The 26,150-nt window shown below is 46.7% G+C and overlaps 1 protein-coding gene across 2 annotated transcripts; it reads left to right on the top strand.

Moving 5' to 3' along the window:
• Positions 1-1,050: 1,050 nt before the first annotated feature.
• HGD (homogentisate 1,2-dioxygenase) lies at positions 1,051-24,915 on the top strand. 2 transcript variants are annotated; one of them, XM_053936330.1, is made up of 14 exons: positions 1,051-1,198; positions 6,385-6,456; positions 9,305-9,393; positions 11,062-11,167; positions 13,310-13,369; positions 13,845-13,936; positions 14,532-14,566; positions 15,709-15,788; positions 15,918-16,017; positions 18,356-18,480; positions 19,062-19,166; positions 20,305-20,431; positions 23,778-23,959; positions 24,556-24,915. In XM_053936330.1, exons 1-14 carry the CDS (start codon positions 1,184-1,186, stop codon positions 24,685-24,687), a joined length of 1,320 nt encoding a protein of 439 aa, XP_053792305.1. In that variant the 5' UTR covers positions 1,051-1,183; the 3' UTR covers positions 24,688-24,915. The 2 variants fall into 2 exon arrangements, with proteins under 2 accessions (XP_053792305.1, XP_053792306.1); XM_053936331.1 differs by lacking the exon at positions 1,051-1,198 and adding an exon at positions 1,886-1,904.
• Positions 24,916-26,150: the final 1,235 nt, after the last annotated feature.

Here is a 26,150-nt window from a genome sequence, read left to right as displayed (position 1 = left end):
CTCCTCCATCCAGAACCATTCTCTCTTCGTACAGCCCATCTTCTCCCTCAGGGCAGCCAGCCTATTTTGCCAGCTCATAAAAGTGGCAGCTCTCAATGGCTCAAATGTATTACTTAGAATGGTGTGAGGAGCTACCAGTTTTCAGAGAAGCAAAGGTGGTTTAAGACCTGCCCCTCTTGCAGCCCAAGCTCAGTGACTGGTGTGGGGGTCACAGGGACTGGTAACTGCTTTGGGGAGGGAAGGCTTCCAGAATGCTCTAGGAGAGGAAGAGACATTAATTCAGGATCACATTCAAATTTCAGTGGGTGCCTCCTAGAAATTTCCTCCTGCCGGGGCATATAAGCAGAGCAGGTGATGGAAATGGAAAAAATGCTGCTTTTACTTTTCTTTTCTTTTTTTTTTTTTTTAAAGGGGGGTTGAGAATTCAAAGTAAAAAAAAAAATCAAATAAAATCAATTGTGTTTTTCCCCTGCAACTTCTGGAGTACAGAGCTACATTCATTAGTATTCTGTAGCTAAATGCTTGCTGCCACTTCTTCCCCAGCAACAGCTTTCTTGAAGAATATTAATATTTCAGAATTTGTAAGTTCCCCTTACTAGCTCTAATCATAGGAATACAAAATCCTCCCTGCTTTTGGCCCCAAAATGCTGTGTAATGTTGCCACACAGTGTTTCACAAATATCCCTGCCTTCACCATGATGTAGCTGTGATCTCTTCTATCCCCAATGTAACACGGCACAGAAGAATTAATGAACAAGTATTTGTTACACATTTAGAGGGTTGTGTCTGAAAATTTCCAGAGGTACAATTTACAAAAGAAGCTTATAAAACAGTTGCAAAGTGGTTTTTCTTGCTTCTAAACACCTTGTTCTTTTCCCTTCCCCGTGTGTGGGAGCTGTAACCTCTTTTTTAACATCTAAGGGGGAACAGGGGTGAAACCCAGTCCCCCTCACCCCCTGTTTATTCAGATCGATCCTGGGGTTGGTTCTGCAGAGAAGGGCGTTTGGTTAAACACAGACTGGGCTGAGCAAACAGGTTGAAAATTCCCTTGGACTTTCTCACTCTCAGCACTGTTAGCCTGCCTCCAGCCCAGCTCAGTTGATCAGTGAGCAGGCTTTGCTTGCCAGGCAGATACCTGCTCAGGGTTTGTGTCTGCTCCAAGAGGAGGATAACCAGGAGGAGGATGACGGGCCTGCAGGTAAGATGTTGGGTGCCTGGAATGCACCAGTGCTGGCTGTAGACACCCTTTCTCTGCTCATACTAATTTTGTTGGGGCTCCGTTTCATTTTATTGTGCCCCTCTTTTGTGTGTCAAGGTGTGTTTTTAAAGTTTTCTTGGGGTGAAGTATTTTGCTGTGTTCCATCTATAAATAAGCGTTTCTCTCCCTCTTCAGTTCCTTTGGAAATCATTCATGGTCAGGACCTCTTCATGGTGGGAGTTGTCCTTTTCCCACCCTTGGCATGCACCCCCCTCCTCCCATTCTGGCTGCCAGGGGGTGTTTCCCCCTCAGCCTATGAAATCTGGCTGGCAACATCTGCCCAGATGTTGCAACCCTGGCCGCCATCTTCCCCAGCAGCCCCGGGAAGTGGCTCCATTCAGGGCTGATTCTCAGTACTCCTTGCAGGGCACCCTGGAGCAGCAAGGCTGTGGCCATGCCCTCCTCTCCAAGCCCCAGCAGCGCAGCTGGCAGGAGCTTTCCCTGCACCATTTACCAGAGCATGGGGGAGCTTTGAGAGAAGGGTGTAATAGGGCGGGCTTGTGGCTCAAGCATAGGAACACGAGACTTGCAACCCTGAATCTCATCAGCACCTCACCACTGTCGTGGGGGGCCAGCTGCCCCAGGCCACTGGGGTGCATGAGCTGCTGCAGCACGCAGGAGTGGCAAGGCCTTACTCCATGACATGGTGAGTCTCAAGTACTTGTGTAGGATCATCATATTTCTCCCTGGACTTTCAGGATGTTATTGTTACTAAGCCTGTTCCTAGTCGTGGAGATACGTGTGTGCTCCTTCAGCACCTTCTGTAATGCTCATTATTTTACACAGTGCTCATATAGGTCTCATCCACCTCTGAGGAGTCCTGTCTCCTCAAACAGTAAGATTTCACCGTGCTTCTTCCCTGCCTGTCCATGACACTTCCTAGCTCTCACTATCCTCTTTCAGCAGCCTTGTCCCTGTAGCATTCCAGATCAGGATCCAGCTGGTTCATGTCATGGCTGTGACTGCATCTTCCATGTCCATCTTTGACTCACTCCTAGCAGCCCCTAACACCTTGTTGGCCGCTGTGGCTACAGGCTGAGCGTGGGTCTGCCCTGAGCTGCTCATGGAAACAGGCTGCTCTGCCAGCAGCTCCTCTCTGGGACGTCACACGTGTCCCTACCCCGTCATCACCTCACCTGCTTCACCTTCTCTTGGCACCTCTCCTCCAAAACTGTTGGTTTACCCTTCCTCTCCACTCCCCTGGCATCCATCCCTCTCTTCCATTGTCTGCAGAGTGCCATGTCCCATTCTAGAGCTGAGCAGGTCCTTTCAGGAAAGATCTGGCACTGGACCATCTCCAGCACTTTTGGAGCACAGGGATGTTGAAATATCAGGGGAGATGGCAGCTTCTTCTGGGGGTATTGGCCCTACAGCACCAGGGCAGAGAGTTCTGGTTTGTGTGCTTTGGCTTCAGCCTGCAAGGAGGCTGTGGAGCCCCACACAGAGAGTGAGAGACCTACTCTGCTCGTTGCCACAAATATTCATGTCAATGTTTCTGCATTTGTGTTGAACGCTCCAGGGCTGACTGGACTGAGCTGATAAAAAGTGCCATGCTTCTTGTCAAGAGAGGAATGTTGTTTCCATGTGTCCTGCAGCAGGAGCTGATAGAGAAATATATTATGCAGTGTTTGAAGAAGGGTCTTAATTATTTTGCAGAGTATGCGTTCAGACTTCAAATGCATTTTTCCCATGCCTGCTGTCTAATCTGGAGAACAAAAGGTTATGGTTTATAGGTCAGACCACGACACCCATTGTGAGCACTCTGCATCCCAGTTATTCCAATCAATGAGCTATGCTGAATTTTTTATGCTGTGCTGGGCTTTTATCTCTCTCATTTTATCGAAAAACTACAAAACAAAACCCAAAGTGGAGTCAGATGAATACCTAAGGTCCTGTTGGTATAAAAATCTACAGGATCTTGAACAAAATAACAACAGTAGTTAAAAGCAGGACTGAAAACAAAGAGCCACAGAGACTATTTTGTGTAACAGAGAAACCAGCTGCTCAATTACAATAGTGCTACATCAACCTACCCAACCTGGAGATTTCTATAACTTATCTAGGAACTGTAGAGGCCAGGCAGAGACCTAGGGGGATGTGCTCTTGGGCTCAAATCATGGTGCTACTTCACAGAGAAGGGTTGGGTTCCATTTTCACTGATTTTTCAGCCCAGGAAGGATGCTCTGCTGCTGGGCAGGCAAAAAGTGGCCATTTCCCTTGGCTTGGGGGCACCTTGTGCAACAGAAACTGGGATGTGGGAGGTGGATTTGGAGGGTTGGAAGGGAGAAAGGCCATGATGTGACTGGCCCTTTCACCGCTGCTCCCAGCCAACCTGTATCAGCAGGGTCGTTGCATGGTGCCCCAGAGCCCTGGAGCATGACTATTCAAGGCATGCAGGGAGCACATGTGGCACAGCTTTTTGGGAGCCCAGATAATGTATGACACCAACCCTCTATTGGCATGTAGAGGAGAGAAGACTCTTTGAGGTATGCCATAGGGAAAGAGAAAATGAAACAGGGAATAAGAAAAGCCACATCCGATCTGTAGGCAAAAGTCTTGGAGCCACACTCAGGGTGATAAATCACCAGCAAGGCGTCTCCCCTCCAGTGGCTGCAGTCCTGCCAATGTCTTTTTTTCAGCCCTCGATGCAGTTACCTGAGAATTCTATTTTTTTTTTTTTCTTGGCAAGAAAGAATTTATTTAACCAAACAATGATGCAGCAGCTTCTGCTGCCACTCTCAAGGCAGCGGGGCAGTGCCACCCTCTGCAGCCCCTGGTGCAGCTGGGGAAGGCAGCAGCTCTGCATCCAGCCCAGTGGGAAAGTGTCCCCTGCATTGCTGTGCTCGGGCAAGGTGCGGTGCAGCACCAGCACGGGCACAGAGCAGCTGCTGCCATAAGCTGCTTGCTGCTGAGTTGGTTTTCTTTCTTTCTTTCCTCTGGCCCAGCAAGCAGAGGCAAACGGACTTTTGGGGATGTGGATGGGCAGCTCAGATGTGCAAGTCTCCAGCTTTTTTTGGCCTGAAGGACAAGGGACGGATTTGTCACAACAAAATCTCTGTGCTTCCTTTCCCCCTCACCCCAGCAGTGTGGCACGGGGCTGCCAGGGAGCACACGATGCTTGCTAGGTACACAGACCCTCCGAAGAACTACTGACTGTCCCCTCTCAGCTCTCCATCAGCATTCAGCAGAGCCTGTTGAACCTTGCTGGCTATGCTTCCAGAAAATCAGCTTGTTCCCTCTTCGTCCTCTTCCCCCTTTCCTCCCCTTTTCACAGGGCTGCCTGGAAGGTACATGCTCGGACAACCTTTATGGTACCGGTAAAGGAGGATGCAGTGTCGAAGTCTCAGTTAATTCTGGAACTGCTGCAGTCCCATCAGATATTGCTGCATTTCCGTTTAAAAGAAGGGAGGGGGGAAGAAAAGCGGGGGGGGGGGGGGGGGGGGGGGGGGGGAGGGGGAATGGGGGGAATGTTCCAATACAATACATTTGCCAAGGCTGCTTAGGTGACCTACTGCTTTGCATATCAATATGCTTCTTACAGAACCCAGCGGAGAGCAGCTCCTAGCGATGTATATTCACTTACAAGACGAGAGAAATATCCTCCCTGAACCAAGGGAAACCAGGATGTTTTCAGGTTCAGGCTGAGCAGGGCTTCCAGCCAGCTTGGGCCCCCTGGGAATGGTCTTCTCTTACAGGTTGCTAAAAGGAGCCTGAGGAAAACACATCACTTCTCAGGAGGTTTCAGGCTTGCTCTCTGAATATCTGCTACACTGGGAAAATTATAAGGTGGCTGCAAATTGCCCAAGGTTGAGCACCCCTGGGGGGAATAATCCAGGTGCTGTAATACTATATATAAAATAAATCAGGTATAGAGGCTTCGTCTGTCTGTTCACTTTAATCTCAGACCTATGCCTCTCAGGGGGTCATACCATTCTGAGGATGGTCCCTGTGCCTGCCAGGGCTGCTTAGTGCTGGTCACAGCTAGGATGTGTGACAACCAAGCCTTAGGGCTCCTGGGCTTTGCCATCCTGGCACCGCTGTCTGAAGGTTGATGAGCAGCTCTGCTACTCTTGCAGTTGTTAGAGGGCAGCATTAATATTTAACTCCCTCCCCAGGCCACGGGGCTGAACCCTCGGTTGCTGCCAAAAACACCTCTGCGTTCACGTAAAGTTCAACAGAGCTGCTTTGTGGCTTCCTGTAGCATCTGAAGGGACTGTATTTACATTTCTGACAGTGCAAAGCTAAGGTCTCTGTTATTCCTGCTTCTGTTATGTGTCTCAGGCTTGCTGAGGGGCTTTTCCCAGTGCTGCAAATCTGGGATCTGCATCCACTCTATCCTGTACCTTTTAGCCATGCTCAGACCATGACAGCTGTAGACAGGGCAGGTATGGGAGGATGCATAGGTCTGTTCCATTTGTGGGTCTCTTGGGAATTCACTGCTCGAGACCCAGACAATCACCCAGTAATGGATTCATTCTTGCTTACTACTGTGGAGGACAGTTCATGCCCAACAGGACAACACTTATTTAGGGCAGATCAGTGGCACAGTTTAACTTGCTTGTGTTTCCCTTCATCCCTCATCTCATCTACACCTTGACCTTTGAGCATGGGGATTTATCACAAGGCATGCCAACCAAATTATTCCCAGTTTCATTCCCTAAGAATCTGATGAGCCAGTGAACAAATTTGCAAGGCAGTCTGGAGATTTTGGAACACCCATGACTGAAGCAAAGTCAGATTGAACGTGAATGGTGCTAGCACACATCCATAATGTTGGTATGCAGTTCTTCCTCTCCATCACCCTGTTGTCCTTGAGTCTGACAGTATATGTGATATTTGGGTTCTTTCTCAAGCACCATGATGGAGCAGAATACAGTCAAAATAGACATGCAGTCTTAGGAGAGCAATTCCTGTCTGTGCTTCCCAGCCCACCACACAGATAGCTAATGAAGCAAATCCGGGAGCTGTAAAAATGGTCTGTGGCAACATGCAAGCAGATCACTTGAAAAAGTCTTAATGCATACAAAGAGCCGGGAAAAATGCATGGGAAAGCTATGGGTGGGTTATTTGGAGAGGTTTTGATTGTGTTTTCAAAACAGTGATGAGCTGTGTGGTTTATTTTACAGTACATGTCAGGATTTGGAAATGAACATGTTTCTGAGGATCCACGCTGTCCAGGAGCTTTACCGGAGGGACAGGTACTGAGGTTTTTTTAAGTGCTTTATCAAAATGCAGTCTTGAGTGAATATCTAATCCTTTGGCTTCTTTTCATCTTAACATGTTTCCTTTCTCTCTGCCACCATGAAAATCTCCGGGAGTCTTCTTTATACAAGACTGGAATAATAAGACGCTGGCAGAATTCAGAAATAAAGATTTCCATTCATACTTTCTATTTTTAAGTTATTTGTGAACTTCCAAGTTTCACCTTGGGTGTTAAGACCTGTCTAAATTACTTTTGCTCAGCAACAGGATTTTTTTTTTCCTAAAGGAGTCTGCAATACAAGTGGCTCAGCCACACTGAGAATGAAGCCACCAGCTCTGGATTAAATCAGAGCAGAAGTCTGAAGATTGGCTGAGAGATATGCTCATGCAGGAGAGGCAGATTTCACAATTTCTGTAGGAATGGGGTTCAATGAAGCTGACATAAGAGTCTTTGGCAGGCGAGAAGCTTCTTTGTAGGGAGGGGACATGAATACCTGTAGTAATAAACTGACAGATTCATTTTTAAAAGTAACTTCTGAACATGTTTGATGAAAATAAATTATGTGGGGTCATTCTGTTTTAAGGAAAGGAATTGCAACCCATGTGGCGCTACCTTCTTGGTGCCCAAAGGCAAGAATGAGACCCTGAAGAATTAAACCTCTCTTACCTCCTTTTGTGCTGGTCTCCTTTACACCAGCACACACTCTGAGGCTGCCTGTGGCTTCCCTTGGATCTCCTGTAATCTTTGGACTTGGATAGCAGCACATCTATGAAGACAGGCTTAGAGGATTTGGGTTGTTCAGCCTGGAGAAGAGAAGGCTCCTGGGATATTTTATAGCACCTTTCAGTACCTAAGTGGGGCTACAAGGGATCTGCAGGGGGACTTTTCACAAGAGCATGTAGTGGATAGGGCAAGGGAGAATGGTTTTTATCCAAAAGAAGGCAGGCTTAGATTAGATACTAGGAAGAAATTCTTTACTATAAGAATGGTGCAACACTGGCACAGATTGCCCAGAGAAGCTGCGGATAGCCCATCCCTAGAAATGTTCTAGATCAGGTTGGATGGGGCTTTAAACAACCTGGTCAAGTGGGAAGTGACCCTGTCCATGGCAGGTTGGTTTAGGGTCCCTTCCAATCCAAACCATTCTAGGATTCTGTGACTTGGTGCTAAGCCAATTACACCCCTTGGTGCTCCTCTTCCTCATCTATGCAAAGAGGCCAGTAGAATTAAGGTCAAATGGAGACTTTTTCAACTTTTGCTTTTCCTGAGTTTCCTGGATTTCCCCAGTTCTGGTATTTTGCATGTTGTGTGCCAGTGAGGACACTAACACACAACACAGTGCCATGTTAAATGCAAATGTCCCCTAAGTCTGCATGGCAGCCCACAGTGTGCTCACAAGAAAGACAAACTGCTGTGCTGGTTCATGCTGGTAGTTTGACTGGTGCACTGTCTTGTTACTGCGGCTGGCTAGAAAAAAGGTAAGATAGAGGCACTTAAAACTGGAAGATCAATAATAGTGGCTGCTGGTCTGAAAAGGCAGTGGGATGTGGTGGGTGTGCTCTTTGAGGATTTCCACAGCAGCACCACTTTCCAGAGCAGACTCCTCCAGTTCCTGGCTGAGGTGCTCTCATCTGGACAGAGTGTGGACTCTGTATCAAAAGAGTTAATAGAAAAATCTGAAAACAAGTTAGACAAAAAGATTTTCAGTCCCAGGAGTGGATCCTTTCTCCAATGCAGTATTTATAAGACTGGCATCTGCAGTAGTGCTGGCTAAGATAAAAATTCCAAGGGTTATTGATTCCCCTGCTTCACTGCATACCCGTACTGACAAGATGGAGCTGGAGTGCTGGAAGCTACATGCACTCAGAGAGCTTTAGCTCTCCCCTCTGCCCACCTCTCAGGGCAGGGTTTGATCCTGTATGCATGGCTGGTCTGCTCAGCAGCAGGATACAGGATGCTATAGTAGACCTTACAAAGAGGGAGATGGGATAGCAAATGGTGTATGACTGTCCCACTGTGGTGTTTCCTGCAGTTCTCGGATATCTTTGCTTCTTGCTGATCTCAAACAAATAAATGGTGGCCTACTTAGATCAAAATGCTTAGTTTCTGTTCTCTGAAAAGGAGAACTCTGTCCTCCAGTTATGAACTCATAAGGGTTGCTAAAACCTGTGCTAGTTGTGCCCACGGCTCTGCAAAGGGGGAAATGCCCCCTTTGTACTACAAAGGAGGACTCATTGTGCAGAAACCCTGCAGGAAAGCAAAGGCTTCTACACAGGTCACTGATGCTTCTGGGCAGCAAGCAGCACTGTCAGGAGGAAGTAGTACGACACCAAAATGCCTGCTCTGGGCACCGGTTCCATAGGCAGGAGGCAGGAGAAGGGAGAATTCAGTGCATTGAGCTTCTGTGTCTTCTGTGCCTTCTGGAAAGGCAACCAGACATGATGCTCTGGGGTAATCTCTCTGAGCACTTGGTCTGAGAAAAGTTTGTGCTCAATACTGGTGTGCTTTTCAGTCTGTATTCACTGGGAATTATTTCCTTTTCCCTGATACTCATGTTTCTGATCCTGTGCAGCACTGCCCCTTGCAGCTATTGCTGCCTCAGTGGGTGTGCTGACTCCTTAGGGCACTTTTGTGGCATGTGGGAATGGTGTTTGGGGGTCTGGCTGGTGCCTCAGAGGAGCAAGAACACACAAATACTGGAGCTGAAGCACAGCCTCAGGAGAGCACATCACCCTACAGCATCGGGGTGCTGGGTGCCCAGGTCAGTGCTCTGCTGGAGGCTGCAGAGTCAAGTTCCATGCCACTGCCTCTCACTCCTTCTTTTTCCTTCTCCTCCCATCCAGAATAACCCCCAAGTCTGCCCGTACGGCCTGTATGCAGAACAGCTCTCGGGCTCTGCCTTCACCTGTCCCCGGCCCACCAACAAGCGAAGGTACCGTGACCCCTGGCAGTGGGGGGGCATGTGGCACTTGGGGTGAGCACTGGGGAGTGGTGGAGAGGCTGCCTCAGTGCCTCCAGTGCTTTCTGCAAGGCTAGAAAGGTAAAAAGCTCTGCTGTGCACTGGGAAAGGGACAAGGACAGAAGACCACAGGAGAGGGAGAGAAAAGGCTCTGGTGGGGCAAGTGGGTTAAAAAAATGCTGAGAAAAGAGTGATTGGGGTGGGAAACAAAGTGGTTTTCTGAGCAAGATGAGGAAGGAGGGGTATGTTCACAGGGACCACGGAGTCCTAAATGTGTGCTGTGTGAAACAACCTTGGGGTTTCAGCCCTGATGCTTCTATGGAAAGATTACCCCTGGCACTGGCACTGGTAAGCAATTGATGATGCACAGTGTCAAAGCAAAGCCTCTGAGAAAGATTCTTTCCTCCTAAGGGATGTTCCTGTACACTGATTGGGGCCAGTGAGCTGCTAGCTCAGTCTGTTCCCATTTTGGGGCTGCCCAGAGCCTCAGAAAAGAGCCAGGCACCCAGCATGATCATTGACACCTCAGCAGTGCTGGGAACAGCTTGTTCCAGCCAGCAGCAAGCTTCCCAGAGCTCTGTCCTGCCATGCTCCAGCCATAACCAGATTGCAGAAGATGGGTTTCTCTTTTTGCTTCTCCCACTGTGGCTCTTCTGTCCCTTTTGCTGCTTGTTCAAATGAAAGGCAAATGCATCATCTGAGATGCCTCTGCTCTCCAGGCTGGTGCCAGCTCTCAGTGTGCGTGGGAAAGGGATGAATCATTGTTTGCTGCACAAAGTTGTCCTTGATGGAATTTTTCAAGCACTCAAGGGAGAGCTCCCTCCTCTCCTCTCCCACTTGCCCAGACTGCAACTATGCACTGTTAACACATCAAAAGCATTGGCTGCCCTGCCTAGCTCAGGCTTTTCTGGTCACCTCTGCTCTCTCACCTGACTGAAAGTCCAGTCAGGGCTTGGGCTTGGCTGCAGCATGCAGGATGTGTGGATGCTGGAGTGGCAGTGCTGGCAGGGCCCACAGCCACTGCAGACAGTAAGGAAGGAGAGCGACGGTCCCAGGCAGCGACGGAGGCATAGGGGACCTCAGCAGCAGGAAGCATCACATAAAACTCTGGGCTTTGCTGCATGGGCATGGCCAACCAAGCATAGGATGCTACTTTTGTAATCCATCTGAATTCAGATACAGGCTGTCTCCAGAGAGCTCCTCTGTTCTTTCTATTGGACACTGCTCATCCCTGTCTTGTCTGAGCTGCTTTATAGCTGTGTTTAAACAAGTTTCTTTTTTCAACTGTGAGATTGTTGCAACAGAAAAAGCTGTATCTTTATTTTTTCATATGCATATGTGTGAATGTAGACTTAAGTAATTACACATAAATACACATATAGACATTTACCTATATAAAGCAGGACATGTTTGTATTTAGAGCCCATAATAAAAGCCATCTCTCTGGAAACCTCTGGCTGTAAGCTGTTGTTTGCTATGTAATTTTAATATTAATAATATTAATTTGACATTTAATAAACCTTTTGTTCCAGTTGCCATCCATGTAAATGTTATTCTAGGAGCTCAGTCAGCCAGCAGCTACCCAGAGGGTTTAACCTCCTCCCCAGGCTAATACAGGTGTTTTGTTTTCCTTGTTTGCAGCTGGCTATATCGAATCCTACCTTCAGTCTGCCACAAACCTTTCAAACCTCTTGAAGAGGGCCACTTGACACACGACTGGGACGAAATTGAGCCTGACCCCAACCAGGTAACCGTGCTGGAAGGAGCCCTGGTCCTGCCAGGACAGTCCAATGTCAAACTAATCAGAAGTGCAAAGGCACTGAGTTGCAGGAGGTCTGAGGGGAGCCATGGGTTCCTGGAGGTCTGACCAATTCAAAAGCAGGGTATTGTCCGCCACCTGTTCATTGTTCCTCACCATGGTCACCTAAGGAAGGACACCCTCGATGCTTGTTGCTTCCCATCTTGACAGCTTCCCAGCACAGCTACAGTGCCACAGAGTTAGATCTGTGCTACCTGGCATCTCCCCTGGGGGATCCTGCTGGCCACCTTTTAATCTGCTCTCTCTTCTCCTTCAGTGTCCCCCATCAAATTCTCATGCCACAGCTCAGCCAGCAGAGCAGCTGCATGTCTCTGCCATCCATCCTCTCCTTCCCTGTGCTTTTGGAGAGGCTGCTAGCTGCCAGCCCATTTCTCTGCAGCCCTCATGGGAAATCTCACTTCATTCTGGAGAGTCACAGAGAGAGATGGCATTTGTCTTCCTCTCTTACAGCCTTGCCATTGTCTTTAATCATGATTTCTTCCCTGCCAGTCCCAGAACATTTGGTTTTGCTAATCTGTTGCCATTCTCCTCTCAACATCATCTCATGGTCATTGGTTTTCACTTCTCTCAGGTTTTGCCCTTTGATGCATCATCATTAGCTAATTTCCAGCCTCCCGGCAGCCTCACCATTTGTCTAAATAATTTCCTGGATCTGCTGGAATATGTTTTCCAGCCATTGACCAAGGAGCAGTGACAGGCTCATATTTACATGCCTTTGGTGCTCCTTCCCAAGAAGCTCCAATGACTTCTGTTATCACCTCATCCGTCCTTGATGTCCTTTTGCACCCTACATCTACCTTTATGATTATTTATGATTACAGTAATTCCAAGATGCCCAGCTCTCAATATTTGAAACCCTTTACATGTAGTACTTTTTTGTCTAAGGAAACAGCAGCAAAGCTCCTGCCCACTCCCTCTATTGCCACTTTCAATGGCAACTACCAAACTCAGAAGAGTTATTTCCTGGCAGCAAGTGGGAGCCACCTTCCTGCATTCCTTCTTATTCTCTCTGAAGCAGAGCCAGAGACAAGGTTCAGTTTTTGGACAACACCTACTCTTCCCTGCAATGCTTCGTGTTTCACCCGGGTACTTAAGGAGCTTCAGCAATCCTCATCCATCTAAAAAGATGGCCATATGGAGGCACCTTATGCAAAGTCAATGGGGAAAATGACACTTTAAAATTACCCAAGGACAATGGCAGGATTATAAAAGATGACAAAACTGAAAAGGAGTCAAACGTGATGAAAAAATATGGGGGGCATCTGAGCAAGAAATGCTGAAACAAGAAAGCTCTCCAGATTGGAACAGAGATGACAAAGGGAAGCTGTGATTGAGAAGCAGGAAAAAAACAAATGCCAGTAACAAATGTGACAGTAAAAAATCAACCAAACAAAAACCAACCAACCAACCAACCAACCAAACTAAAAAGCTCCAGACAAACATAAACTGTGGAACTTCTTGTGCAGAGGATGCAGCTGGATTCAAATCCAACAAATATTTTGGACTCCTCTGACACCTTCTGCCTGAGGACCTTGATAGGCTTTGCAAGAAGTAATTAGTGCCGCTCATGGCTCCTGCTCATGCAGGCAGAGCTATTTCTGCTTTGGTTGTGGGGATATGAGGTGGAGCAAACAAAAATGTCATGTTTGGGTCACAGAAGGACTGAATCATTTAGCGTGGAGCACAGGACCATAACAATTTGACTGTGGAAAGCTGGCTTACCTGAATTCCTTTGCTCTCAAAAGTGTTGTTATTAATAGAGACAGACTTTAAATAGGATTTTTTTGACCTTGGCACTACACAGGCCTGCCAATTACTTTACAAAATTATGATTAAAAAATTTTAAAGCCCCCCAAATAATTTTTTGTTTTAATTTAAAAAAAAAACCCACAGCAACAACAAAAACACTTGTAAACCAGATGATCAAAGCAATGAGAAAAGAGAGGAAAGAGACAGCTACCCCAGCAAGGAGAAGCAGGGGAAGGACAGGGATCTACTTTCTTTGAATTATCACCGTTTGTGTTCTGATCACTGGCACCTCTTTCTTGTTTTTTGTTTGCTGCAATCTAGCTGCGGTGGAAACCTTTTGAGATTCCAAAAGCCCCTCAGAATAAGATGGACTTTGTGAGCGTAAGTTGGGGAACCAGGGCATCTGGGCATCCTCCATCTCTGTTTCCCCTCAGTGGGTGGCAGGACACACAAGATGCTCAGAACTGGGGTAATATTGGCAGTTTTGAAACCACTGGGCTTGCAGAGCATCTATAGGAGGGGAGAGGATTGCAGATTTCAAGCATCTGGCAGCGGGCTTGATTTTCTTCATTGAACTTTCAAGGAATTCTTAAAGAAAAAAAAAAGCCCCAACCCTCAGTTTTCCCCAGACCACTGGTTGGAAAACACTAGCTTACATGGATTTTTAAGAAACCCATATTATATTAATGGGAATCCAACACATTTGAAAAAAGGCCACCCAGAGAAAGGCTGGTAGCAGTGTGGGAAGTGAGAGAGGAGGTTAGACCCAGCAAGAGGGTGGGGTGAGGGGAGGAAAGAGGGCTGCCCTTGCTCCCCTGCCTTCTGCTCACTCCTGGTGCTTTGGGTTTGCCTGTAGGGACTGCACACCTTGTGTGGCGCCGGTGAGCCCAGAGGACGCAATGGCATCGCTGTCCATATTTTTGTCTGCAACACCTCCATGATTGACAGGTCAGTGCCTGCTGTGCTGGTGGCTCAGACTGCTTTGGGTTGTCTGTCTGCCACCAACTTGAGTCCAGCTCCCGGCATCCATCTATGTCCTGTGTCCCTGTGTGCACAGGCAAACGTGTTCTCCATATCCACAGTGGGTTGCGCTCTGTGGTCAAACACTGGAGGAATGGGTGAGGAACCACCAAGAGAAGTAGGCAGCTGGACATGGGGGTGCAGCAAGAGGAGATGTGTTGGATTTAGGTCCTCTAGCTGCTCCTCAGAATTCAACACACATGCAGCAGGCATTGCTGCTCCCTGCAGCAGCTCAGGGGGGAAATCAGCCCCACTCCCCAGCTTACAATAGCTTATGTGCCCATGAGTACAAAGGCAGGGACCTGGCAGAGATCAGAGAACATCCTGCTTCCAGGCTGGGCCATTTACTTAAGAGCTGGACTTGATGATCCTTATGGGTCCCTTCCAGATCAGAGTATTCTGTGAATTTGTGAAACTCTGGCATGTCAGTCTCCCAGCTCAAAACTCCCCAGCTGTAGCTGTGGTGTGCACAAATGCGTGGGGCTTATAGCACCTTAACCTTACTGTTTCCCTTTTTCTTTAGATGCCTTTATAATTCAGATGGCGACTTCCTGATTGGTGAGTTAATGCTTTGGCTTCTTTTGTCCTCCAGGTGGTTCTACCTGGGCTACCACCTGCCTGCCTCTTTGTTCTTCCAGAACCTGGGGCTCTACAGCCAAGATTTGGAGGGGAGGGTTGGCTTCATCCCCATGCCATGCAGATTTGGTGGTCTAGCACCAGCTCGGTCACTGGGCGAGTTGCACTGCTCCTGTGCCAGACCTCAACTTTTTGAGCAGTGACCCAGCTTCCTCACCATGGTACTCAGGGATCATTTCCTAGTGCTCCCCAGACTGGTATTAGATATGCCACAGGCAGAGGTTTTCTGGAAATCATAAAACTCAGGATTTCAGAACAGCTTACAGTTAGATGCCTTTGTTGCTTTGGCCCAATATTATTTGGCACGGCACCTTAGCTCCCATGCTGTGCCAGCCTCAGGCAACCAGACTGCCACAGTGAGTGTGGAGGTTGACACATAAAGTCCACACATGCTGAGAAATATTCTGAGTGGTATCAGAAGGCAGATATTTGCTTGTATCTTTCTTGAGTAAGGAATAGGAATGCCTTCGGGACACCAACAGGAACATTTGTTCCATCAAATAGCTATTAAATTGTTCTCACTCACCTCCCTCACTACTGTGAAGTAAAAGTGCCAGAGCAGATTTTGTAAATCTACTTGTTTTTCAAGTCAAAATGTGAGCTCTCCTGTGCCAGAACAGTAATGGAAAACAATGCAGATGTTAGCAGAGTATTGTTTCTACCATCAGGAAGCAGTTATTCCTAGACATCTCACACCGCCACAGTCCTGACAAAGATGTACATGCACTGTTTCGTATGAAGATTGTGAGACTGAGAGGTATGGACCCAAACGTATCAAATCCCATTTATTTGGGCTGTAGTGCAAACCTTACACCAAGGAGCTATGAAGTTTTGGCTCATACAAGTACCTTCTGTGACACGGGGATGATGGAGCTGGTCAGGAAGCTTCACTCCAGTGCACGTGTCTCTGCTGCAAGAGTCTGCATGGGACCCTAGACTCACTGTGTAGCTGTACCAAAAAGGGCCCAGTGCTCTTCCTTGGAGCCTGGGTGCTCTGACAGGGAGAGAGAAGATGGCAATCACCACACTACTTCAGCTCCTCTGCCTGCATTTGGTTTCCACAGTGCCCCAGCAAGGAAAACTGCTCATCACAACTGAGTTTGGGAAGATGCTAGTGGAGCCCAATGAAATCTGTGTCATCCAGGTAAGGGCTGAATGCACCTTGCCTGTGGCTCAGAGCCCGATGTTGGAGCAAGCCAGCTCCTGCATTCAGCTGCTCATGGTTTGTCAGTGAAATCCTGGGAGGATCCCAGTATCTTTCTTTATTTTCCAGCAAGGAATGCGTTTCAGTGTGGAGGTGTTTGGAGAGACCAGAGGCTACATCCTAGAGGTGTATGGGGCACACTTTGAGCTGCCTGACCTGGGACCCATTGGTAATGATTTCCTGTTACACCTACAGTGAATTTCATAGGAACAGGCACGAATTGCAAGCCCAAATCCATCACATCCTCCCATGCACATGCTCCTTCACAAAGCTGCTTTCCATTCCAGCACTGCTATGCCCCAGAAGAGCAAGCATCTGCCCAAAAAAAGGTGACAGACCAGCTGTCCAGAGATTCCCCTGGCACTGAAGGGACCAGTTATCTCCCACCCTCTTTTCTATTATTTTCTTTTCAGTTCTGGTCAGCATATCCCCATCTGCTGGCTCTGAAACTGTTCCTACCAAAAGAAACCCAAAAGGCCATCACCACTGATACCTCATACTTACAGATATGACATAAACTGGAGTGATAGGAAAGAATTTTCCTAAAAGGTAAAAGGAAGGGCAGATGTCAAAGGCAACTGAAAATGAGATATTCCTGAAGGCCCATCTTAGATTTAGTCAAGTGTTTTTTCCCCCCTGCTTCTGTTAACAGAGGAACCTTGGAGCTCTAGAGTGCTTTAGTGTCAGAAACTGCTTCCTGGAGAATTAGAAGCCAACAAAGCAAGCAGCACAGGACTTGGATCAGCAACGCATTCACATCTCCATGTGGTGCTGCAAGGGAGGCTCTGCTTTCACTGAGTGCAGGTCTAGCTCTCATAAATCACAGATCCTCTGTGCCAGATGCCTCCTGTTCTGTGCAGAGTCACAGATAGTGAAGACACAGCCTCTTGCTGCCATGACAAAGATATTGTGAGGGGACGCAGCACCTGAAGGCCTGCTGCCCACATCATGATTACCCAGTCAGCTTTCTGGCAGTGCTCAGCTCAGGTTATGTCACCTTCCTCATCCCTTGGGTACTTGCCTCCAAATTTATCTTGTTGAGAAAAACACCTCCTGGTTGCTTCTACTGAGATTGTCCCAGGGAAGGGAAGTGAAACTCCTCTTGTAACAGCTAAAATAACTACAAAACCAGTGCCAAAGTTCTCCACTTTTAGACTGGTGTTTTGGGGTTGGTTGTTTAGTTTTAGGTTGGATTGGGGTTTTTTCCTCCACTAGATATTTTTAGCTCTCAGCATGATCTAGGGGACTGGCCATGCTTCAAGCAAATTAACTGGTATTGACAAGCTTGGTGCGGCACATCTGCATTCAGGGGCATTTGTATCTCATGGCCATGGTGAAAATGAAGCTGGTCCTTCTTTCAGTGGAAAACCAATCCAATCTGCAGCATTCAGTGGAGCCCCACTAGAGCATCTCTTCTGTATGACATGCTGGGCACATAATTTTCCACATGGACCCTACAATGATTTTTCAACAGCTTGCCTTTTAGCCAGCTGCAGCTTTCTGCCATCCACTTATCATACCCTGTGCCTGCTCCACTTGATTATTGATATGGTTGCCCAGACTGTTTGTAATAAGTTTTCCCATTAGCTAGTTTTCCAGACACAGTTAGACTTGCTTTGGGATTTTGGTTTGGGTTTTTTGGGGATCTTTTGTCTCCAGAAGGCAGGAATCTATTATAAGGCTTACTTTCTGGAGAAAAGAAAGAGACTGCACTTGCCTGTAAACCTTTTCAGGAGGTGGTAATTATAAGAGCTCCTCTTCTCACCATCTACCCACCTTCCCCTCAGAGACCAAAATCCTTTGTATTTCAGTCTTACTTTATTTTAACTTCACTTTTCACTTGAAAAAAAAGACAGCTGGAGAAAAGCAGTGACTGTTAAACCTTAGCAGTGTGTAGTAATGTCTGCATTTTTATCCAAGAAATTCAAAACCACTTTGTAACAATAATACTACCGAGGAAAAGAATGCTCCAGCACTCATATGGTGCTTTGCACTTTGAAAATGCACTCTTCACATTAAGCAACCCCTCAGTATGCCCCTAGTCTGTAGGTATCACTATTTTATTGCTCTCTTTGTTAGCATTCAGAAATGTATTTGGCCCCCTCGTGACATGCCTCATAACTTCTGCATGGCTAAGCATCCTGTCAGCAGGATGTCCAGGAACAGAGCAATTCATCCTCCATTTTTCACTTAATTCCTGGTTGTTACATACCTTTAATTGAGGATGACGTACTAATCTTGTTCAGAAGGCAACTGGTGGGACCTCTCTTAGTCACAAAGGGAGCATGGACTTGAATGCTAGGATGAATTACAATCACCTACTCATAGGAACATGAGAAGTACATGACTATTTCAGGTTTCATGGTGGGCCAAGAAGCAGTTGGGTCATTCATAACACAGAAGGGCACCCGCAAAGCCAGGAAATTGCACCAGCCTCTCCTGATTGGGAAATTGCACTTCCCTAGCAGATTGCTCAAAGAGCTTTGTCACCTCTCCTTCTTTCCCAGGAGCCAATGGCCTGGCCAACCCACGTGACTTCTTGGTGCCTGTGGCATGGTACGAAGACCGCCAAGTGCCAGGGGGCTACACAGTGATCAGCAAGTACCAGGGCAAGTTGTTTGCAGCCCAGCAGGTGAGGATGCCCTGGGAGAACAGGTAACACTGAAGCGCAGTGACTGCCAGTACATGGCCTGGGATATGCAGCTCAGTAGCATGGATGTCATCTCACAAAGTCCTGCTCACTTATGTGGAGCAGAACTGAGCCCTTGTCTTCTTGGGTCATTCATTTTCCCAGCTGAGGATCCTCAGCCTGGGACAAAAGTGTTTGTGAAGACTTGGTTGTCCAAAAACTCAACAGTGGTCTTTGACTCCATATATTTATAGTGACAGCGTAGTAATGAGGAGCTGGTGCTACTATCAAAATCCAGAGTTCCCTTACCAGAGAGCTGGTGTTGCAGCTGGCCTTGCCCAAACACTGCCTGAGCATTCCAAAGCTCTTAAGAGATCAAACCCCAGAGGGAAGGCTGAGGTTCACCAGGCAGAAATGCTAAGGAAAACCTTATCCTCACAACACTGAGCTGTGCTTAAAGGGCTGCCAGTGTACCTTTAACCAGCACTAAACCCACTTTTCACTTGGGAAAGAGCAGCATCGTGCATATGTGCAGCATGTTGGAAGGCTGTATGTGGTAATCCTCTGTCTCTTTGCTTTGCTAGGATTACTCCCCCTACAATGTTGTAGCTTGGCATGGGAACTACACGCCATACAAATACCACCTGGAAAAATTCATGGTCATTAATGCTGTTGCTTTTGACCACGCGGTAAGTTCTGGAACTGGGCAAGGCAAAGCAAAATTCTGTGGCTACCATACCATCCAAACCCACCCTGAGCTCCAGGGGCTCTGCACCTCTTAAAAAATATGTTGTGCTCTAAGAAACAGTGTGAAATCTTTTGTCTTGCTTTCCCTGGGTCCAAACCAAGATTTCATAGGAGAAGACATCCTCTTTCGTGGTACAAAGACATAACTGGAGGTTGGTCAGCTTCTTAAACAGTTCTGTGCAGCTTAGCACAGAATTTCTGTGCCCTGGAGGAGGAATGAATACTGATGCCAACATACACTGTGCAACTCAGCAAAAACACCGTTGCTTCAAATTCTTGCCTTGATTTATTTCTTGCTATTGGACAGACTCCTTCCTCTGGTTCCTCTGAGTCCAGCACTGAATTTTATTTTGAAGAGCTGGCAGCTTTTATTGTAACAATTTCTAGATTTTATGGAAAATAACTAAGGCCAAAACTAATGTAAGCAACTCATCTAAAAAGGAAACCAGTCCAGTGGGAGAGATGCCCACAGCAATGCAAGTGGGTGTGCAAGGGAGACTGGATCATTTCTAGTGAGAAAACCAACAAAAAGTATTGTTTAAAACTCCAGAAAAATCTGCCAGGAGAAGGATGGATTTGGGATCAAAGCCCAGAAAATCATTTTACTGCACTAGAGATTTCAACAAGGCACAGTTTCTCTGCAATTTCTTCTCCATTTGTAAATTAACAGGGCCATGAGGCTAAATGCCTCTAGTGAGATGCCTCTGTAACTGGCTAAGGAAAAGGTGTGGTTTTGTGGTAGGAGTGTTGGAGACTGCTCCTGGAATTGCAGTACCTCATCTTGCAGTGTTGTCCACCCTCCTCATCTGTGCTGCTAGCTACAAGGGCCAGGATGGGAAGGATTGTCAAAGCTGCTCAAAGGAAGAACCATCCAGACCCATTTCTTGTCTTCCCTGTACAGCGTGGAATTGAGTGCTGTCCCCCAGTGTCCCAAATCTCATCCACACTATCAGGTGCAGGTGACAAAATTGTTTAGGCAAGGGAGAGGCTGTATCAATCAGCTTTACCACCCAGGTGACCTGAGCAGACAGCTCTGAGCCCTACTCCATTTAATTCTTTTTTGCTTTGCTTTTTTTCCAGGATCCTTCCATCTTCACTGTCCTGACAGCCAAGACAACCCGTGCTGGAGTGGCACTCGCTGACTTTGTCATATTCCCCCCGCGATGGGGGGTAGCTAACAACACCTTCCGCCCACCGTACTACCACCGTACGTCTGCGCTTCCTTGGCTGTGCTTGAGTCCAGGACTGCAGGAAAGAAACAAGTCTCCATTTATTTGAGAGCATGTGCAGGGAAGCAGCAGTCTGGTTTGTTGTCCTTGGCTCAGTTAGTCAGCTTCTTGGAGTCAGTCAGTCCTCCCTGGAAAATTGACAAATCCAAAGATGTTCCTATTTAAAGCATCTCATGAAAACTCAGAGGTGATGGGCCATTGCTTCTGCATAGATGGATGTATCTGTACTCGAGGGGCTCCCACAGAGCCTGGGTGCAAATTGAACTTGGCATTGTACAAATGAGTCAGATATTGTCCTGTCACCCAGCCATGAATCACTTAATATCTCATTAGAGTACATAGATAAAGAACAGGAGAAAGGGAAATATCATATTACAAGCAGTGAGAAGCACAGAGGGGTGTAGGGCTGGCATTTGTATGGTGAGATCAGAGTTACAGCAAAGGAGGGAATTGGCTCTCCACAGCCCTTCTTCACCACCTGCACAGTGATGGAGGTATTGCTCACATTTAAGAAGCCAGTGATGAGGAATTGGCTTCTCAGGCAGGGAGTTGGTTGATATTTTTTTGGATTTGGTTGCCATCCACAGACCTGGTTTCTTTTTGGCAGTTTTTTGGCTTCATCTTGGCAGAGCGTGGCAACGTGTTGCATTGAATGGATGCTAGAAATCCAGTTCCCAGCATGGGACTGCCCTTCCAGGGAGAGGATGAGACACCCTGCTCTGTGAGATTGAGAGGGAAAGCTTGGCCATCCTGCACCCCTTACATCAACAGCTAACAGGCTCCATCCCAGGAGCTATCAAGTGACCACACTGTGGTCACTTTGAAGTGCTGAGAGGATTTCTGCACACTTACTAACCACACAGTTACTAACACAGCCAGTTCCTTCTGCCACTTAAATTATTTTCAAGCACCTTGGAGGCCAGCAGAATTAGTGGCACTTGCAAACATAGCAGGCAGCTCTGCAGTAATCTGAGTAAATCCCACAGGCAAAGTCCTGCCATGTCATTCTGCTTTCATTTGCAATAATGAGGGTGATAGGAAAACACATCTCTTGACTGGCTGGGATAGCGCCAAGACACTTTTTCTAGACCCTAGGAGGTGAGACACGCTGCTGGTTAACTACAATTAAGTTGCTGCTCATCAGCAGAGCTGTGCTAATTTTACACAGATGCATTGTGAGCGATAACAAATATGAAGTTGTTCAACCTTGCTTCTTCTGTGCTAAAAGACAGAAAGAGCTCTCCTTCTCTTGTCCATGTTGTGATGATCTAAGAGCACCCTCTGAGGACAGATGTGGCTACCATAGCTACTCACTTGACCACAGCACCTCAGCCATAAGCTTGAGCACTAAATTAATGATTAGTAGGTTGGTTGTCTGCTCTACCCCAGCAATGGAGGGGAAGAGCTTGAGTGAGTAAGGCAGACATTGTGATAGTCAACTATCAAGATACTGCACACGTTAATTCCTTCTGAAATTAGTATTGTGATGAGAATGTTGTTGCATTAAGAGAAGTATAGCAGGACTGAGCAACTCTGGGGTAGAAGTACCATATTGATTTCAGCAAGTTCAGTTCTGTTGAACTCCCTTCTCTCCAAGTATTTCACCAGAGGCTTATTTTGCTTGCCAGAAATCCTTTGTTGCCTCCTCTCCTCAGGCGCAGTGGAAAGTCTGTGTTCAGAGAATTTTGATGCACTCAAGAGTTATGGTTTTTATATTTCATTAACTTTGCTCCAAGTATAGCAATGGTGTTTCAAAAATATTCCTCTTAGACACCGTAACAATTTCACATACTAAGGGTGTGGTACAGCTTGTAAATACTGACTTCTCCTGGCTGCATTTACATCCTTAGAGGCTGTGAATTACTCCTAAGTACTTTTGAACCTAGAATGAAAATATCTGATATTATTATTATACCATGGGCATATATTACTTCTGTCTGAGAGAGTGCTTATGTGATTCTCATTATGGTGGGTCCTTAATACCTACTAGCCACTAAGAGATTTTAAGTTCACAACATCATGCTTGTAGACAACACTATTTAACTAATAGGGAAGGGAGGCATACCTAGGTTATTTGGGTTCACATATGAAATTTGCAAGTGAAAAAGAGATCGGACTCATCTCATCTCCTAATTTCCAGGCTGATTTCCTACTTACCTGCCCAGTCTTCCTAAGAGATATTAAAATTCCTGTTGCAGACAAATTGGCTATCCAGCTCTCAGGATCTGTACTGCAATTTAAATGCGCCAAGTGCAGTACATAAGCAGGTTCAATGAAAATCTTGTAACTATCCAGTCCTACATGAGACACTGACAACTTGGAATGAAAATTAATGAATGTTTGCATACATATATAGGCCAACCCTGCTTTGAGCTAAATTAGTTTTGCTGTTAAACATTTCAGACCCTGGATTGTACTTAACAAAGACTGAACTAGTGGTTAAAAAGGGCTATATATAAAACAGCTAGGGAAGCATGTCCTGGTTTTGCAAAAACTAAGTGCTGAGCAGAAAGTTTCCATATTGTTTAGTCACATCAGGTGTAGGAAAACTGAAAGCTTGGATGACAGGTGTTAAAGTACTTTCCTTACACGGAGCATAACTCAGTAAGTACTGAATGATTAGATATAACCATCCTTGCCTAAGTTAGTTGTATGTTATTCTAGTGGTTTCAGAGGGTCTACTGAAAGTAGTCTTCCTCAGGGAAGGACAGAATTTGGCTCCTTGTCTTTGGGCATACAGTGGCTGTAGAGAAATAGGCAGATAATGCATGAATTAAAAGCATAAGGTAGTGAAGTGTCTGACTGCACTAGAGGTGGTAGAAGAATATCACAATAATTTCTTGCTTATAAACTGGGACAGCAGAGCAAGCTCTCTCATGAGGCTGTTGATCAGGTATATTGTGTCTGTAACACAGGGATGATTATACAGAACTTCCTTTTCGATGCTTCACAATCCCTAACCCAAGTCTGTAAAATCAGATTACACCATGCAGTCCATATGCAGGCCTATTACTAACACAGCTCGAGATGGTAGGAAAAGCACAGGTCTACCAACATCATTTAGGGATAGATGGAACCCCCTCCATTAAGGTGATTTCTAATGAATGTCCTTCACCAGAGAGCTCTGTTTCTGAATCCAGGTAGTAAAATCCTGTACAACTTTACAAGCACTGCCTGTAGGATCCCTCATGTCCTCTAGCATGATACCCTGTCTAGAAACTTCCACTTCACCCTCTGCTTGGCCCAGCTTAGCTCATGGGTTTCACAGCCTGTGATCTCTCCCAATCACCCTTTTCTGCAGCCTCTTCTCTTTGCCTACTGCAGGGAACTGTATGAGTGAGTTCATGGGGCTCATCAAAGGCCACTATGAAGCAAAGGAGGAAGGTTTCCAGCCGGGAGGCGGCAGCTTGCACAGCATGATGACCCCTCACGGGCCAGATGCTGACTGCTTCGAGAAGGCGAGTAAAGCCAAGCTGGAGCCGGAGCGGGTTGCAGACGGGACCATGGTAAGGAGCCAAGGGAGCTCGTAAGAGTTGGAGTAGAGCATGGCATAGTGCCTACTTTTAAACTAAAGCCTAGTACTGTCACTTCTTGCTGGCAAGTTGGAAAAGTACTTGGACAGAACTGCTGCAGCAATCAGCTTCCTCACCAGTGAGCACTGCTCAGTTCCCAGGAGCTCCCCTGGAGACATCCAATGTCAGGCAGCTTTGATCATCTGCCCATGTATACTGCTGCCTGAGCAGGAAGCTGGGAATTTCATTTTTGTCTTAGCCTCCTAGGACAAAGAAGCAAACACCCTGACTGTCTTCCTGTCTCTACCCCCTAAAACCTAATGATGATCATTAACAGACCTTAAACTAGAGCTTTTGGAACAACCTGGCTTTCCTAGGCAGGCAGGGAGTCCAAAGTCACTCCTGAGACTGGACTAATTCCAGCATTGCATTGCCAGATCTGAAGAGCATTCTCCCCAAGTTGGTCAGGCTGAAGAAAGAGCCTGGAAATACTGGACCATATATATAAACCCTGTTTATGGTAGAGCAGACACCTTGCCTGGATTTAGATTTTTCCTTTTACCCTAACCTACCTTTCCTCTTCCCATCAGGCCTTCATGTTTGAATCATCCCTTAGCCTTGCCGTCACAAAATGGGGCCTCCAGACCTCAAATCGCCTAGACAAAAACTACTATAAGTGCTGGGAACCTCTGAAAAGCCATTTCAACCCTAAATGCAAGTAAAGGGAAGTGCTTTGTGCATGCAACATGAGTGAAGGCAGGGAAATCCAGCATACCTACGTGTGATGGCACAGTCAATTCGAGCAGTACAGAACGCTCCAGCACAGAATGGCACTTCCACCAGCCACTGAGCGATGAAAATGATCATCCCTAAGTAATGTGGGAAATGCAGTAAAACCCATCATTATTCTTTCAAGTATCCAATTAAAGCTTTCCTGGTGACACGTTGAAGCTGAAATACTTGCGTGGCTCTCACCACATGGAACTGGTGTGAAAGCTGCACCTTGTGTGGACATGAGGTGCCAGCTAGCTCCCGTTCACAGGCCTCCTGAAAATACAACCCAGTGTCTTTCCCAGGGAAAAGCTAGGGACTGACAAAGCATTGTATGCTGTCTGTATGGGAGGAGCTTTATAAACAGAGCTCAAGGCTCTATCAGGCCTAAGCCCACTATCAGAGCAAGCCACTTCAACCTGCTCATCCATGGAAGGCTGCCAAGGAAAGACTTGGTTGTCAGAAAAGTAGACCACAAATGAAAACAGGTGGGAGAATCCAAAGCACTTCACGGGTAAGTGACGGAAAGTTTCTATTCCACGCTCTGGCCATCCTGCAGTGTAGACTTGTTTGTCAGCACTTGACAAATTCTTTCCCTAGTTCTGTGCTAATCTACAGCATAGCAAATGCAAAAGGGCTTCTGTGAGCAGTCCAAACATTTGTTTCTGGGAAGGTACCTGGAAAAAAGGTCAACTGCAGACACCTCAACATTGATTGGAGTATGCAAGCCTCACCCACAGCTGATGAATTTCACAGGGTGGAGGGAGCCAAGCAAAGCCCCAAGTAGAGTGGGAACCAGGAGCACAGCCCAGGCACCCCACACTTCAGGCCTGTACTTTAGCACATACCCACGTGGAAGTTTCTAAACCTGGTGCCACAAGATCTATGTTTCTTACTTCCCCAGAGAAGCAATTTTCCCAAAGAGAAGGAAATGAAGATCTGTGACACACAGTTATCAGTCACTTACATCCATCATCAGTTTTGGATCTGCACCAGGTCCTTGGGGAAAAAAAAAGGCATCAGCTTTGAGCAAAGTATTAAAAAATCTACATGGAGATGTTTACTCTAAAATAGCCAATTCAGAAAAGGACATTTGGGAGAATCAATTTGCCAGAGAAACTGATTTAATCAGACTGATTCAGGGATAAATAAGGTCTAAATGTTTCACAGGCAGAGGGGAAAAGCTTGTTTTCTGTTTGGGACCTGAATTATCATCCAGTGACCTACAGGCTTGAATTTCTCTCGTACAGACACATCACCAAAGCATATATGGGTGGTAACACATCAGTCAAGGATAAAATTCCACAAGGCACATTCACTTTCCTACCTCCACCCTAGATATCTGAAGGGAAACTTCTCTTTCCTTCCTCACTGCACGCAGCACCACTGCCCCAAACACCAACCCCACCTCCAG

The sequence above is a fragment of the Vidua chalybeata genome, chromosome 2, assembly GCF_026979565.1.
Source record: "Vidua chalybeata isolate OUT-0048 chromosome 2, bVidCha1 merged haplotype, whole genome shotgun sequence".
In the NCBI taxonomy this organism is placed as follows: Eukaryota; Metazoa; Chordata; class Aves; order Passeriformes; family Viduidae; genus Vidua; species Vidua chalybeata.
The sequence above is the reverse complement of the archived record's forward strand: the minus strand, read 5'-3'. Positions and strand labels throughout refer to the sequence as shown.